The sequence below is a fragment of the Anticarsia gemmatalis genome, chromosome 1, assembly GCF_050436995.1.
Source record: "Anticarsia gemmatalis isolate Benzon Research Colony breed Stoneville strain chromosome 1, ilAntGemm2 primary, whole genome shotgun sequence".
NCBI classification, from domain to species: Eukaryota; Metazoa; Arthropoda; class Insecta; order Lepidoptera; family Erebidae; genus Anticarsia; species Anticarsia gemmatalis.
The window spans coordinates 12,292,332-12,310,817 of NC_134745.1; the positions used below are offsets into that span (position 1 = coordinate 12,292,332).

The 18,486-nt window shown below is 34.9% G+C and overlaps 1 protein-coding gene and 1 long non-coding RNA gene across 2 annotated transcripts in view; both read right to left on the reverse strand.

Annotated features, from left to right (window-relative positions):
* The window catches only part of egr (TNF superfamily member 12 eiger), a 66,731-nt gene extending 62,542 nt beyond the window's left edge, over window positions 1-4,189 (reverse strand). Inside the window, exon 1 of the mRNA XM_076120244.1 lies at window positions 3,519-4,189. Within this exon, the coding sequence (XP_075976359.1) occupies window positions 3,519-3,890 (372 nt within the window). The 5' untranslated portion in view covers window positions 3,891-4,189. The remainder of the gene's footprint in view (window positions 1-3,518) is intronic.
* Window positions 4,190-16,688: 12,499 nt separating this feature from the next.
* LOC142983284 (uncharacterized) lies at window positions 16,689-17,347 on the reverse strand. The gene is made up of 3 exons (XR_012960089.1): window positions 17,269-17,347; window positions 16,879-16,899; window positions 16,689-16,738 (listed from the first exon to the last, which is right to left on the reverse strand). It is a non-coding gene; the product is annotated as an uncharacterized LOC142983284 (long non-coding RNA).
* Window positions 17,348-18,486: the final 1,139 nt, after the last annotated feature.

Below are 18,486 nucleotides of genomic sequence, written 5' to 3' on the forward strand. Positions count from 1 at the left end.
GTCAAAAATTGGCGCCAATCCAACCTGTGTTTGTAAACTTTCATCTCGCGCGTCTATATTTATTCAGCAAATTTTATGTAGGACTTATGACGTCAGCCGAACGTTACAAAATATGCCTACAGTTTGTTATTTTGTAGGAATTTCAGTAATGTTAGTAGCAGGCTCGTGGCATGGATTTATATAATTGTTTTAGCAGTTTGTCACATGGAGCCGCGGTTACTGCACAGTTTACGTGACAGATGTGGATTTGATGGGTAATCCCATAGAATATCAAACTTTATGAACTATTTCCTCGGAATCGTGTTGTTGTTTCTACAACTTATCTCTAGTTTCCCGCTAATGTTTGCCCTAAATTTATTTTTACGATTATAGAGTTTTTCATTGGGACATTTAAATCAGTGGTCGTGTTTTTGTGGCATTTTACTTTCGTTATCGTAAATTCCAATCCAAACTATGATGATGGAACAATAATACAATTGAATTTTGATTTAATACTCGGTTTGGTGGTCATTGTCCTTATTATTGCAATTTTTAGCAGTACGGCGTGGTTATCAGCTAGTCCAAATACCTACGTTTTAAATACTCTATAAACTAACATTTATCTAAATAACATTAATAAATACAATGTATATTTACAACAATATATTTATTTTAAATTGGATACTATGTGCCGTGTACTTTAAGTAAAGAATTCAGACAGTTTTCTTTCATATGAGATTTTTAAAGGCATGTATATTTATCAAAATAATCTGAATTTTCGTCGACGTCCCGAACCCTTCTTATTGTGAACTTAAATGTAAGATAGGTTATTAAATAAATTGTACAACGTAAGCCATTGTTGTTCGGCTCCTAGCTCTAAAGGCCTAAGCTCCTTAGTGGTTCAACAAAGGTACAGTACGAACACAAGGCTTCGTTTATTGCCAACAAAGGCATATAACAACTAAATACATTATAGGATTTGATACAGCCTTTGTACTGAACATAAAATGTAATAAATTGTTCAAGGGAAATAATGTGAGTACAAATGCGTATTATTGAATACCAATGCTTGTACTATAACTCAACCATTATTTTCGGACAAGAAAACGTGAAGTTGAACTGGGTTATTTACCAAACATACAAAAAAATACAGAATTAAACTTTTCAATGTATTATTTATATCGAAAACTGACTCTAATAGATTATTTTTTTACAGTCAAATATTGCAAAAGTTATCTATTTAAATGGGAAAATACCAAACAGTCAACTGAAAAACAAGACCGAGGTAGTCTCTCAATAAAAACAGATTAACGTTCCAACCAAATTATTTTACGATCCACTTATTATCTACTCCAACAAGATAATATAATAATCTCTTAAACATCTTGTTAATAGTTTCAATACACTCTAATGTGCTATTAAAATTCAGACACTGGTATATTTTTATATGTTCCGAACAACTTCTCACGCGTTTAAGTGCTGTCTATTTATAATGACCACATCATTAACGTTAATTTTATTTACTTTTTATTATATAATTATAATGACTTGTGAGAATTTTCGGGTAAAACCATCGTGTATATTATTTTTGTTTCGTATTATTCCTAGTTTGCTATTATTTTAGATGCTTTAGATGTTTCTTGATGGTTCTTTTAATTGGCTCTACCTCCCGAACTGGCAGTAAATTCTCTTTCTTTATTAGTATGAAACTATTATAAGTGTCAACATTTGTCCTAAAATAATAAATGATTTGGGTATTATGTTAGAAATACGGAACTGAATTTACTACATTCATTTGGGTCCTGTAAAACTTATTCAATAGATAAAGAGACTGATAATCTTTAATAATCTTCATGAAAAGATGGTTAATATCCGCAACCTACCTTTAAAGAATACTATTATAAGAGGAAACCGTGAGAAACATTAATGAGAATAATAATTACGAAGAAAAACTTAGAACAACCTTTGATCAACAAACAATATGCAATGACGCTATGAGCGATCTCTTATCTAAATTACATAATAATTTTATTGGGGTATCATTCTTTAGACAGAAACATCAAATGCCATGCAATAGTAGTCTTCTAGATTTGTTTACAGATAAAGAAAAAAATTTCATTCCTTGAACACTAGCCAATCACGAAGGGCTCTTAAACTAAACAAGTAAAACAATTAAAATGATCGTAGAACTAAATAGTTTGCTTGTTTTCTTCTCTTAATAGTTTCAGCACTTTCAGCTTAGCTTTATTTATTTATTCTTTAGTAATTCCGTTCTACAGCAACGTTGAGTACTTGTTCATTACTTGTGTTTACTTCTCCTTGTATTTTGATGTAAATGAGATCTCTTGAACTAAAGCAGTTGATAATTGTTCTTTATTATACAGCAAGCAATGTTGAATCTTAGTTATTTACGATAAGATAAAACTGCCATTGAAGATTTCTAGACATTTTTTTTTTTATATAATGCCGCAATAAAATTTGCTCTTGTGACGCGGGGACTTTTACAAACATACAAACAACGGACACAAAGTAAAGACTTAAACTGTAAAAGAAAGTCGCGCATTGATAAAGTTAATTCCTAATTAGCGATATTTTTCAGAGAATTCACTTTATTCCGTAATGAGTACTGGAAAGGAGGAAGGACATAATGAAAAGATTTAATAATGTCCAATTAAAGGCGACTTGGTCGGTGATATCTGTTGCGCAACAAGGAGGCACGCCGGCCGCCCGTTTTTGTTTACATTCGTAACTGGTCGTAGTGTTAACAAAACCAGTTCTGAGCTCAGCCCCTCGCTGTGATCCACCCAACTTACATTTTTACATAAATTTTGCCACGAAACATACCAGAGAATACATTTAAACAATAGCTAATCATCTTATTTCACAGCCACTGACATAACTGCCGCTGAACCCTTTCAAGGAAAACGACTAACAGGCTAAGTGGATGTCTATTAAACGGCTAGCATGCGAAACGATCATATCATCGGCATCGTACCGTCCGTCAATTGACTATAATAACACGAGTGTTTATATTGTAGACCTTGGCCACTGACAGCCGAGCGGCCGAGCTTCAATACTTGCGCCTTATCTACAACATCATAATACACTACTAATTACGTAAGACATTCACGACACGTACTAGGGCCTCGCTTTACCTGGGAACACGATATTTTATGCGTAAAATGTTGTTGTTTAACCGTGCTTCTAATCTAAATATCTCACAAACTAGTTTTGTTAAACAAACTATCTTCAGTGCGATCGATCTGATCCTTTCTATTGTATTATTTTTACCTGACACTCGTCTATGCTTCGTTGAGCATTAAATAAACATCCGCCATCACCGAAAATAGGCACACATTAATAACAATAAGCAGCTTAGACGGAATTATAAATGTACATCTATTTATTATTTTAATGTAAACTTCTATTTTAGTAAACATTTGTATGACGCAGTGCCTTATACCAATTGATTCAAGATACTTGACAGTAATTCTCACAGCACTCCAGAATTGTTGAAAGCAAATAGTAAACTGACTTACCGTGTCCTGCAAATCCTTAAAGCCGTTGAATGGTTTGTTTTTATTGTCCACCTTCTGCGTGAGAGACTTGACATTAGCGGAGAGAGCGATCACGTTGGCGGTGAGCTCGTCCACCTCGTGCCGCAGCTGGCGCACCTGCAGCTCGCGCACCACCGTGAACACCAGCAGCCACGCGACCAGCGCGCCCACCACCACGCCCAGCGTGATCAGCCATGTCTGCCACCTCCGGTCGGGCTTCTCCACCATCGCACCCCTAAACTGCCTCTCGAAATCACCACTCATCAAGTTCTTAGATATATCCTGTGACTCCTTCATTGAGGTCTGCGTGTATATCGACGTAGCTTCTGGAATTAGTGCGTGTTTCTCTGCCATCACAGCCCTGACACTGCACTCGCGAACCGTCACCCGTCACTCGATTCCTAAGTGACAAACTGAGAGCAATTAGCGTTTATCGGCCCATTATCGGGGTTCGTGGAAGGCCGGGTCGAGGGCTGTCCGTGAAAGCGATAGAATAAGTGCGTGCACGTGTCGAGCTCAGTACGGGGAGGGTAACGCGCGTGTTCAATGAGACGAGACAGAAATGAGTGCGGGACGGCACTGGGCGGTTGCGCTCGCGGCGGACGACTAAACTGGACGCATGCGGCGCGCGCGCATCTCGCAGCGCTACCGTGCCGCCGCGCGGAGCGCACTCCCCGCGACCGGGATCATCCCGAAATTCTGATATCGGTGAATACGACGCATCTCTGACCTTCATTGACCGCTCAACAAAGATTTAAAATGTATGCCTCTATGGAAATGAGGTAACCTGTTTTTGGCCAACTGACAAACAAACCAAGACGCGAGATAAAAATGCCGGCCGGCAACCTACATTACCGAATTATGTCACTTGCAGAGCAATACAAGCGCTTCATCGCAAACATGTTTTGCGACGCTATGACAAGATTAGGAGTAACCTTAAAACTTAATACATAACATAATTTCCAGTTTTTTAAAAACTAAGTAAATGATTTTACATTCATCTATGCACAAGATAATATAATGATCTAAGTTTGCAAAGATTCGTGAAGAAATTCCTTGACCTTCTAACCTTACAGACCTTGATACACGTAACCGGCTTAAAATAACACATTTTCTTACGTAAGTAGATTAAAAGACATAAAAGTAATAAATATTGTTTGTGATATTTTCCTTCCTTAACGATATATCTACAAAAATGAATCATTAGTATCAGAATCTAATTACCGTACGTAATATGAATCGACTTTACACTAATTAATGTTGATCTGACAGATAATTAAACAGACAGATAAAGACAGAAAAAAACAAACGCGCCCTGCAGTTTTACAATTAAACTTGTATTGTTTCGTGTTTAAGTAAATTGTCGCTCAAACAAGATGTTTGTGATAAAATTTAGCCTATATGCTGCTCTACATACTTTTTTATTTTAACGTGATCCCATTTAAATTGATCAAGCTGTTCCTCAGCTTACACCTAGCAGACGGAACAGACAATTTTCATAAACGTTATTTACATCTCGACTCACTTCAAAAGCAGACTGAAATCACAGACAGAAACTTCAATCGTAGTTATATATAAAGATATAAATACTAGGTATGTTCGTCACAGTACTCACATTGCGGTTGTAACAACTAGATAAGAGAATCATAAGTAAACAACATTAATGAATCGGGAACTTATTCACATTCAATGAACAAATGGAATATGGACTAAAATTATTCATTATTGATATCTTTTATGACGAATGTGAACTGGTTAAAACCCTAATGTCGACTTGTGGTTATTTATTAAAATATTAGTAATTTAGATGTATAATTACTATTAAGTTACCTAACCTAATTTTACCACAAAATAACTATTTAGGTACTGTATTGTGACGCAAATAAAAATCATATTAATCATTTTTATGGTCAAAATATCTTGATCCTAACAACTTATTGGTGATTGAATGTCGATCAAAGAATACTTTTTAAAGAACAAATCCCATGCAGCAGCTTTAAAAGTGGTTAAGTTTTCGAACCCAGAGCAACACACTAAAGAAATCAGACCTTTCCTAAATTAGGTGTGTATTAGAAATAATGTACATAATAATTAACTATCATAGTTATTGCTAAAACGTTGAAAGGAATCATTGTGTCATCACAGTGTCTCGCTTCCTTCCTGGCCAGCTTAGTGGAATCTAGGCCTGACAAGTCCCTATTCCGCGAGAAGATCGTATCCAAAATTGGGACAGAAATGGCTAAAGAGTTGGCCATTTTGAACGAAGGAAAGGGACGGAATATTGACATTCCTTCCATTCATTTGTAGATTGGGAAAACCATCAATGATTGAGGACAGATGAATGAACGCCAGGCAAGACCAGACAATGAGACTCTGTGATATCAATTCCCAGTAATCGCAAAAGGCAGTGACGCAAAAGCAGATGCAATATTAAATGCATACGTTATACATCAATAATAATATGAAAATGCGACATGGTGTATATGTACCTATAAGTTTCCTTATTACAAAAAAAAGCTGAACTGATTTTGATCATACTACTTTTTAAATCGAATTGATAGTCACCATCACGTAACACAATTAAATCCAGCAAGAGGACATAGTACGTTTTACTCGTACATTCTTACTAATGCTATGAATGTGTTTATGTTTCCCTAATACTCCAAAACAGCTGAACCGAATCTGATCCTAGTACCTGCTTCCTATATCGATGTTATTATTGTTCATGCAGAAGGGCTCCACATCGACATTATTTTCTAAATCATCACGAAGGAATCCGCGGCCATCAGCTAGTAAGGTACCTGCGGGTATTAAGGCCTGTCGGGTAATAAGGCCTAAATAACAAAAAACGTACTTAAAACAGTAGTTGACGATCAAGATTACTGTCACACAAGCTCAGAGAGTATACGAGTCGCTGCGAAGTGGCGGACGCACTCTAGCACTTCTCCCCCCGCAAATATCGTCGAAGTAATTCAGAAGTGCGGTTCAGCAGCACGAATTATAAAAATTGACTCCAGTAAAACGTAAGTTGTTTAGAAAATATCATATTTACAAACCTGTATTGACTGTCCGCTTATTAATTAAGGTATGCTTGTCCGTAGATTACCGTTTTAAGCGACTTGTACTTTATAAAAATTATATTATTATTATTTTCTGTAAATAGGTGGTTGGCGGATATTAAGGCCTATAAAATTTTACAATAGGCCTTATTATACTCCTGCTTTTTTAACTGCTATATAAGTAGGAGCGTGTATTAAAAATGTTTGTTAGCGGGTAGTATATACGTGGTTTATATTTTCAAATTATTTATTATTGTTTTCAGTGCTTACAGTCACGATGCCTCCCAAACGATCATTGTGGTCAGAAGGCGATCTGACAAAAATTAATCACAAAAAAAAATATCGCTACTGTCATGCCTGCAGAGAATATAGAATGGATGATGCAATGAGGCAATGTTCGCGATGCTCCAAGTGGTACCACGAAGATTGTGTCGGTTTGACTGCAGAATATACTGATGATTTTCAATGTCCTGATGGATGCGAATAAGGACAATTTATTTCATTTATTAAGACTACTATGCTTTCTATTGCCTTATGTTAATGATTATTGATGTCAAGAATACTAATTTACTTAGTTTAAGTTGATTTTTGAATAGTTTATAGTATAGGCCTTTTTACCCTACCCTATTATAATAAGGCCTAAAGACAGCGTTTTTTTAAAAGTGATATAATGTTTTAGTTTTAAGCTTTAGAAGCTATTTTTTGTTTAAACTCGGTAGTAATATAAGTACATGACTGATTATTATAAAAACTGGTTGATTTTATTGGATATTCTTCATTTTATTACAAATCTCCCTTAGCTAGGCCTTAATACCCGCGGGTACCTTATAAGTATGTGGATATACAATAATATAGTTTTACAAAGAATGTCCTTATAAAGTCCCTGACGTCAGCCATCTAGTTTAGCACGCCTCATGTATTGTAGTAACATTAACCCACATTATTGTGCTGAACAAATATAATACAAGTGTTTTTTAAGAATCGGCCACAACATACGCACTGTGGCTAATCTCGGTTAAAACTAGAAATAATGCTATTTTATATATACAATAAAATATGAGGTATAAATGTGACCATTTTTTATTAGTAGCGGGTATATCGAATTCAACTCGCACATGTCGACGGAAATATCCGAAGAAGAGTTGCAGAAAATGAGCAAAAAAATCATAACTCAAGTGAAAATCAAGAATACACAATCACACAATCTTTACAGAAAAAGCAGGATATAGGTGCTTACCGTAAAGCTTGGCAAGACATAGTTGCCCTAAGCGAAAAATTTTAGCTCTAGCTAACTAGGAACAGAACAAAACCTGAGACATAGCCCGAAGGCGGAAAATCCCGCCGAAAACTGGACGTATGGTCACGTTAAAATAAATTACTTATTATTAATATTCTATACTGACGTACAAGAAGATGAATCAGCCACCTGTTTGACATTTCAACTTAGAATAGATTTTAATAACCTTTATCGGAACTAGTTAACATTAACATTATTAGCGCAGACGTGTGACTGAAAGCTTTTCCTCCATTATTTCCTGAAATATCTAAGATGAGTATAATTCGTAGGATAAGAAAAATATTATCTAATGGATTTACAACTTATGGATAAAAGTGACGGATAACCTGTCCGATCGATAAAGTGATATAAAATGTAGGAAAAACAAATTCCGACTGCCGCTTAAACCTATATTTATTCATTAATATCCAACCTCCAAGTCTTCGAAACTATTCACTATATCTATAATCAAAACAAATTTTCAAATTTAATTTCCTGAAAATGAATAATTATCAGTTTTATACAAAACCATAAGCCATACATATTCCTTTAAACTAAAGTAGAACATAAAGATGAGGAAACAATAAGAGGAAACTAAGACCAACATTATGTGCATAATGCTCCGTAATAAAGAGACTGTATGCAAGCATAAGATTTAACGCGATCGTAATGTACCGTGTGATGGAAGTAATAGCAATATGTGAAACACATGTCTTCTTAGTATGTGTGTTTCTGTTTTACTGTTCCCAGGAAATAGGGCTGTCATTGATGTATCTTCAATCTGTTAATTAAATTCAATAGCATGGTTCAGTTTCCCACTGTGGGGTATCTCCTATCGTGGACTTCCAAAGCCCTCGGCCATTTATTATGTCTTTACTCTGAAATCTCCGTCTGGGCCTCTCTCAAGAAGGTCTTCTAAACCTTAAGAAAACCTAATTATTAGTATCCTATGTCATAGATATAAACATAATAATATATTACAATCCCAGCTATTTAGTTAATGTTCTTAAAGCTACTGAATAATTATTTATCATGCCCTGCCAATTATCTGAAAATATTTATGTAGAGTTATGAAACACTAGCTGACCCGCGCAACTTCGCTTGCGTCACATAAGAGAGAATGGGTCAGAATTTTCCATGTTTTTGTAACACTTTTTACTGTTACCTACTCTGCTCCTATTGGTCGTAGCGTGATGATATAAAATATGCTTTTTTTTTCACGTTATGTCTCTTAGTATAACGAAGTCGCGCTATAGTCCATTGAAATGTTACAATTTGAGGGCCGAATATTGCATTTCTTAGAGGACGCAATTTTATTTTTTGAACATGTAGGGGGGGTCAATAGAAGCTTAACTTGAAGTTTGTGGGGTCGCCACCCTTGTCCCCCGGCCGCCATCTTGGAAAAGGGGGTGGAAACACTTTTTTCGCTATATCTCGGAAACTATGCGACTTACAATAAAATTGTAAAAGCATAATTTGTAGCAAATTATTTTGCCTATAAATATGTCTAAAAACTTTTGTCCTAAATTAACAATTAAAGAAGTTATAAGCAAACTAGTGAATTTTTTTTTACAATAATTTTCTTTCCAAATCCGGTCTATTTCGGGGCGCTGTTACTGAGTTTCTAATTAATGAAATGAAAAAATTATATAAGGCAAAATTTTCCTCGAAAAATACTCTACAAGATTGGACCGAGTTAATTTTTTTTAATTTATTCATATCAGCTTAGCCTTTTTTCCAAACTATGTTGGAGTCGGCTTCCAGTCTCACCAGATGCAGCTGAATACCAGTGTTTTACATGGAGCGACTGCCTATCTGACCTCCACAACCCATTTACCTGGGATATAAAACGATACCCCTGGTTAAGACTGGTTGTCAGACTTTCAAGCTTCTGAGTACTGTTAACGACTGTCAAATATCTTCGAAAATGACAGCCGGGACCTACAATTTAACGTGCCTTCCGAAACAGGGAGGAACTCGATATGTGTAAGATGGTCACCCATCCACAAAACAACCTCGGCAAGCGTGGCTTAACCTCAGAGATCCATCCGCGCGGCTGTCGTTAAAAAAAGTTATAAAGCAATAAAGAAAATAATTATAAAAAAAATTGCACTTTTTTGCTTATAACTTCTTTAATTGTTAATTTAGGGCAAAAAGTTGTTAAACATATTTGTAGAAAAAATTATTTGCTACAAATTATGCTTTTACAATTTCATTGTAAGACGCATAGTTTCCGAGATATAGCGAAAAAAGTGTTTCCACCCCCTTTTTCAAGATGGCGGCCGGGGGACAAGGGTGGCGACCCCACAAACTTCAAGTTAAGCTTCTATTGACCTCCCCTACATGTTCCAAAAATAAAATTGCGTCCTCTAATAAATGTAAATCTCATGTAACATTTCAATGGACTACTAAGGCTTATCCGCCATTAAAACAGTTGCCATGGCAACGGAATTTTGTTAATTCGATGTCATTATAATATTGATTTTTCGCGACTTCGTTGAATTTTCGGAATTTCCCCGGGAAATGCGTCATTTTCCCGGGGTAAAAAGTAGCCTATGTCCTTTCTCGGGTATCAAAATATCTCCAAACAAATTTCATGCAAATTGGTTCAGTAGTTTAGACGTGATTGAGTAGCAGACAGACAGACAGACAGACAGACAGAGTTACTTTCGCATTTATAATATTAGTATGGATAAAACTCCTGCACTTAGTCATAGCTGCGACTAATTTGACCTAAAATTTTGTATACCTAAATAAATCTCATTTAACTCGTTACCGTCTCATTCACCATTCCCGGAATTGTTTTGATTATTAAAGAATCTAATTTTTACTTTGAACTACCGATCCACGCAAAGAATTCTACGAAGACTACTGTAGCACGACTCTCTGCCACTATCGGGTATCGACAACTGGCTAGCTATCGAGAAATTTGGTATGGAAATCTGATTTGCTGGGAACTATTTTTGCAGTACAATTTAAATGCCAAACTCTCGATACTCGTAGTGCGGACTGTATAGAATCGGGCAAATGAACGACTTTATAGGTGCTTAAAAACCGTGACGATACAGATATAAAACATAATCAATATAATATTATTTTATATTAAAACATGACGCAAACATTCCGACATTCGGTCCATTTGATTTCTAGCACGGATGCGCGGGCGCACGTTGATTCTTACGTCAATTGTGTAACAGAGACGCGCCCGCATGCACTCTCTTATAATTGATATTATCTATGAATGAGCTATGGGTATCGTTGGCATCATCACCCGATTGACTTGCCAGAGAAATACTGTGAAAGTTTATTGGTACTAGATATCATGTCGAACAACTTTGATAGTAACCAGTTGCTTACTGTTTTATGCTTATAACTGGTCGAACAACTGATGAACTGCGAAATTGCACTTGTATCTTCGTTACTAGTGTAGTACCAGAAGGTTTCCATTAGGTGCATGCTATTTAATAAAATACCGAGTGATTATTTTACAGAATTGCAACGTTTTAAGCAAATTTTCAAATTGCTCTTGAGTCATGATAACACAGGAGTCAATTTAATATTCTAAGAAAAATCTAAACTTAATGATTTTTCCTTTTAAATAAAGTCAGTTTTCAGAAGCTTATTATATTGCTAAACCTAGGAATAAAATAACCTACAGAAATGTTAACTTTAGTGCAGCTAAAACAATCACACTAACAGTAAATAATTGGAATAGGTTTGTTCTAAATACAGCTTACAACAAAAGCTCGTTTAAAATGGTAAACACTAGTAAACAGAAGCTTGTTAAAATATGAAGTACCTAACAGATTCGTTTTGAGTTCCAGCTTTTACGTCTCTACAAATTAAAATGAAGGACAAGGTATATTTATAATAGACAACAGCCATGTCTTTTATCAAAGGGATATTATTGTACACGATAGTCAATGCAAATATATTGAACAAAAACAAAATTATACCTCAAAAAATCATGTGAGCTACATTTTCAGCGGAAAAAGGGGCCGAGTGTAACAAGTGCCAATCAGAGATATCAACTTGGGTTACAGAAATAACAAAAAAGTTACCTAAATTCTATTAAATGGAAACTTCTTGGAACACTTACAATTATGTATTTTTAACGTTCTATTTTCAATTGCGCCAAAAACGTAACGTGATGCGTGACGGTAAGCACGATGGCTGACGATGCCAACTTTCCTTTGCCATGTGTTTTTTTCATTCACACGTTTTTTTAAAAATCCTTATGTTGGTATTATGTCATGACATGTAGCATCCCATTATCTATTTTTGTGGGACAGAAATGAATATTACCTCATCTATCTTTAACTAAAAATATATGGCTATATTGTAGTTTGTACTTAACGAATAAATTAAGGAGATTAAACGGATTTGTAGTAAAATGGTTCATTATTGTTTACGCCCTACGGTCGTTTAAGAAAAAATGAACATGCAGAAACTATTTAATTTTAACTTAATTTCCACATTATTAAGCACACGCATTTCCACATCAAGTGGGGAAAGCGTCTATATCTAGAATAGGATATCTATCTCCCTGTAATTTGATTACGGATTTTATAAAAATATTACAATTTTCTATCCTTTATAACCACGCAAATATGGGCAGTCAGTAATTAGGTACAAGACAAGTAGCTACACAAATAACAGCTATTTGCATATGTAGATTCAGGATGTTTAAATAGGTAGATGCATTCAGTCTAGATTCCAGACTGCAAATAGATCTATCTACTACAAACAAAAAGTACGCAACTAATCTCTATTTGTAGGCTAGGTATTCTAGAACAACAATTTTGCATGCTCATTAGAATCACTTAGCTATACGTTGAACGATGTGCACATATTTTAAAGCTCTTATAAGGCATGACTTGCAAGCTTTGTCATGAGGATTTTCACGTCATTAAGAGAAAAAAATGTTCAAGTATTTTAAAATACCCAAAACTCTTTAGAATACGACTACAATAATGCTCGGGATGGAATGTAGAATATAGATGTAGACTTTTAAGTCACACAATACCTACTTATTTTTCAGAACAACTGTGGTGCGGACACTTGCGTAGTGTTTGTGTATCTATAATTTATTTTTGTTAAGGAATATCGAAACCTAAATGATAAGAATGTTTGTTGTTTTTCCTGGTATGAAAATTTGTTAGCATGTAAGACTTAAAAACACGTCCCGTGGTTCCAATATTAAGGACTAAACCCGATTAAACCCAATACAACTAATTTTGAAGATTACTCAAGATTTAATTAATCTCGAAAATAAACCACAAAAGCGCCTACGTTAATTTTATCCGCAATCTCCATGCTAGTGAAAAATATTTTTATATGATCGAAATGTATTTTTCGTATTCACAAAATATCAAGCAATGTTTCAACTTAAAAGATGAAGTTGATACTTGAAATGACAATATTATGCGTAACTAATGAATTTATCATTATGTTTCTTTAACTGGAACCAGAATTTGATTCTACATAATACATTTTGCGCACATAAAATTGATTTGCTAAAAGATATATTTAGGCGCTATTTGTTAGGACAACTAGATATTATTATTTATAATTAAGATAACGACTGAAGGTTTTGATTTTCTCAATATCGGTATCATTCTGAAAGTTACTTTTTAACTTAAAACAATGTTTAACGTCTCAGGAAACAGTTATAGATTGCGCCTGCTAAAATCTTTATAGCAGAATAATTCAATTGTACTGATTGCGTCGTTAATCTTTACTGCTCCCAGCTATTTGATACATAGTGCCCTATACCAGGCACGTTACTAGACCTCGGGCTACTACTGAAAATAATGTAATATAATTGAGAAATAACGAATAAACGACGAATCAAAAGGGAATCGAAACTGAGACCTCGACATTAGCATTGTTCGTATTCATCATAACCACAAAGGCAATCTTAACAACATGATATATGTTTGCATGTATTGTTTATATTAATGACAGTGACATTAATCTGCGTGACTGTACATTGTCAAGAATTCGGGTAAAATACGACTGTGTGTCCAGTTGACGAAAACATAAAAGTGATTTAATTTAAATTTCACAATGTGGACACGCGTAGTAATCATGGCGTGTCCATATGACGAAATAATTAGTAGTACTGATTTTGAATTCCACCAACTGGACACGCATGTGTCCAGTCGCTTGTGTCGAATTGGTGAGTAACCCATGCAGTTATTTAACTTTATTGTCGTTATCAATTTATATAAATAACTTTTAACTTGAGGTTACAATGAGCATTATTATGAGCACAGCTTGAGCTTCCAATTTTTTCCGTGGTTTTTCAGCACGGGTGAAACATTGTTGTTCATTTATTTGGGTTTTTCGGCAATTGCCATATTTCACAACGATTCACATATTGTCACGTAGGAGTTAGGTAGCTTGCCCAACTACTGACGATACTCATAAACATTTATATTATTAAGAGAGTTAGTAAATGGAATTCAAAAAGTTTTTTAGTTTCAATGTCACGTTGCACACTAAACTAACTTTAAAAATCGTCTAAAAATCCAGTGGGCTCTCTAAGGTCAGATAAAAAGATCAGAACAAAGAAGCAGATAGATGATCGTTAAGGACGTTAACGAAGAATCGAAAGGAATTTAGAACTCAAACAGTTCAAATCTGGAACTACAACATTCAAAACCTTAGCTAATAAGATATATCTTCACATGAAAAATATAATACATTACATTAATATACATTATATATAAGGACATTAAATATTTCGTGGACGCCATATTGGGAATTCTGTCCAGCAAGTCCTTCGGTAGACACTTAGCCTGATTGCACTGAATCCATTATCGTAAGTCCCTGTAGAATGTTCACTCCAACTTCAATGTCATGAAATTTTCAGCACATAAAGCACTTAAAATGTCTTAAAAGTTTTTTATGTTTGCCCTTGTGAATACACGCTTGTTCGCTGGCCGTGGAAAAACGCCTTTCGTTAACATCTCGTTCGCTATAAGTGGAGTTAAGTATGTATGGGTTCTGCACAACAGACCTACATTAAAAATGACCTCTTACAATTTATAGACAAGGAACAATTACATGATTTCCAACTCAATTTAGAGTCACCTATTATAGCAGTCGGAGCTCCTCATAGAGCTGATTTAAGTGCGTACCTACTATGTATTTACTGCTGTTGCCTGTTTACATCGCTCGATTCACTATTTGATCCTTTATTCTTTGCAAAAACACCCATATGGATAAGCGTGTTAATCATAAGTTATTTACAATTCACAAAAACGTAATCATTTCGTAAAAGTGATTTTTACATATAAGACATTTTGATATCGCAATGACGATTTGGTCTAAATATTCTGGACGAGTATATTCCCTAATCTCTTACAATTCACCATAATATACAGCTGTTGATAAAGTTCGTATACGTCAATGACAAATCAGAGCAAAATGTCGGTTTATTATCAAAATACAGCCTTGCCCTGATCTAGATCGCGTCGGCCTTGAACATTATCCTAAAGAGTCCATGTGTAGAACGTGATATCATCGGAGCGTCGGGTAACACGTGGCGCGATGCTCACGCGGCTACAAAACAACACTCTTGTCGACAGTTACTGTTGACTCTAGTGTCAAAACACTATTAAAATGAGCCTGAACTGGAACAATGGAAGACCTAGGTACTAGGTGTCACTAATAAAAGCTCGCAAGTACCGAAAATAACAGCTATTTGTGTACCTTCGTACATCTTTCTGTTTCAGCACCAAGCAGTACTTTGCTTTTCTTCAGTTGAGAAGTTTGGTTAATAAACGGCGATGTTGTCCTGACTAATAAAGGTGCGTTTTTTGGACAGGTCTTTTTTTAGGTTTATGCTTTTACAGCTAAAACTAATTTACACTTTACTGAACACAAAATGACAAATCAGCTTTATATAATCTTTAAATACTACTTACACACTATTTGCAAATTCAGCTGAAAATTACAAATATCACCTGATTGCAATATTGCTGTCTTGCTGTAAATGAAGGTCTATCTTTAACAATATTTTAAACAACAATTAACACAGCATTTACGAATATAGGTCAAAGGAGAAATGCCGCTATGATATAATAATAGGTGGATCGAATTCTCCTTGTGTTATATGCTATCGATTAACTAGTGGTATGTCAGCAGGTATCGATATCCTGAGTGTGACGTTTCGACATAGGACTCTTGTTATTGCCAATATGTTGTTCGTTAAGAAAGGTCATGATTTGAATGTAAACACACATACCTGGTGCGAGTAGATACACTCAAATTACTATTCTATTTGTTATTGCAAATTGTGATATTATAAACCTATTCATCAATACTTGTACTTAAGCACTTTCATATCAGCACATATATATTGAAGCTACGTATTCATCTATTAATTAATATAAATAGATGAATACGTAGGTAACAAGAAAATAAAGGCTGTCTAAGCTGGTCATTGCAAGTACTTGATACATGTATCAAGTAGACAGCCTCGAAGTTTCTGCAGGTCGTGCCAGACAGCACGGCACCTCACGATTTACTACTAACTGAGGCAACAGACACTAATCGATTCTAAGATCGATCATCGAACCGAGTAACTCAATGTTTTCAAAATAATCGTTTCTTTCAAAGAGTATTTACCATTCAGTTTCTTCAGAAAAATCATTTCTAGATCACAAAGATCCAATTTGTTGCATGTATTATAGTCCTTATGTTTATGAACATAAAGTTTCTTATATTTTTCGGTCAGTAGAGACTAAGGTTGAATGGAATACGATGTATGCGTGCGTGAGTCACTTTTAAACTCAAGTTACGGATTCCTAGGCATCGGTAACGAGCCGCACGTGGCGGCTAACATGATATTTTTACTCCTGAAAAAAGTCATTCATTTGTACACAATCGGTTCGTATAACAGTTTGGTATAAACAACTTTATAAGCTTCGTCGCCAAACAATTGATGGGATTACAACTGTTTACCCGCGCTCTCCTTATTATTTTGTTGTTTGTTTACCTTATACCTTATACGTAATTCCTAGAAAACAAATTATATTTACTTTATTTCTATAAATATGCCAACATTATATTAAAATGGGAAATAACGAGAGACTCAGAAAAGCGATGGTTCACCACAATCAATGTTTTATTTAATATACCTATAACTTTCTTTTCCTAATAAAAGTATTTTAATTTCTTAAATTACTTCAACGAGAAGTTACAAAGAGTCAAAGTCGAACATAGAAGACTCAGAGATTAATTTCAGCAGCCAGACAAAGTAAAAAACTTTTAGATTCTGATGCCAAACTTAGCCAACAAATAAGAATAGTTTCTTAGATACACGTATAAAATGAAAACCATGTACAATTAAAATAACAATGAGGGGCAATTTTAAACGAAAAAGTACCTGTGTTTCAGCTGCATTATCAGAATATTAAAAGCTGTATTTATAATAGGTAGATAATTAATTAATTATGATTCTTCCGCCATCAAATTTAGTAAGGATCAGCACTTGACGAATAGCTCGGTCGGTTAGTTGACTTTTTAAAGTTGAATACGCGAATTCGTAATTATTATGACGAAGATAAATTTGCGTGTAAACTTTGTTTTGGAAAAACTTTTCGAACTGAAACCGAAATGGGGTATAAAATATTACATAATGTGAAATAAAAAAAATTAAAAAATTATAACAATGAAAATTTACCCTTTAATGTTCCTCTCCTGGACAAGGTTCGCCTTCCACAATGAGAGAGTGCTTAGGCCTTGAGTCTACCATGCTGGCCAAGTGCTGGTTGAGGACCTTGCATGCCTCGAATAACTGATCTAAAGACCTCTGTGTCATGCAAAGTTGCATCACGATGTTTTCCTTCACCGTTTGAGCAAGTGATAATTATTTTTAATACACACATAACTTCGAAAAGTCACTATGGTGTGTTGCCTCGGGTTCGAATCTGCAACCACTTGCGTGGGAGGTACCAACTTATACCACACGGCTATCACTGGCTAGTGGCTATTACAATTATAAGAAAAAACTTATGAAAGTTAAGTGTACTCTACTACAGTGCACACTCAAAGCTCCAACGACCTCTTGAAACACAGTTTGCGGGACTTTTCCGATTTAATAACATTATTGGAAAATTATAAATTGAAGTGGGTAACTTATTATACGTATTCTTATATAAAAATTTCACTAACGACTCCCATGTCAAGCAGATTCTTGCCCAGCAGTGGGACGGGTTAAAAAAAACCCAATAGCGATAAAAGTAATAAACAAAGTGCAATTAATAAAAATGGGAATAATATGCATACCTACTTTATATTTTGTGTAGAAATATATTATATAACTAGAAGACCAATTATGATATAACTAGAAGATATTGAAAAGACTCCAAATGTGTTTAGATCTGGCTCTATCAGAGATCTATATTCTTTATAATTTACGTACAGATTAAGCTTTCTTTTAAGCAGAGGCTGCTTGCGTATTACTCACCCCATCAAAGATCTTATCTATAAAGTTTTCAATAAAAAGGACGATGATTATATCGCACCCTCAGTAATATAAAGGCACAATCCAAAATTATGGTAAACTGAGATTTGAAATCTTACAAGAAGCAGTAAGAGCGGG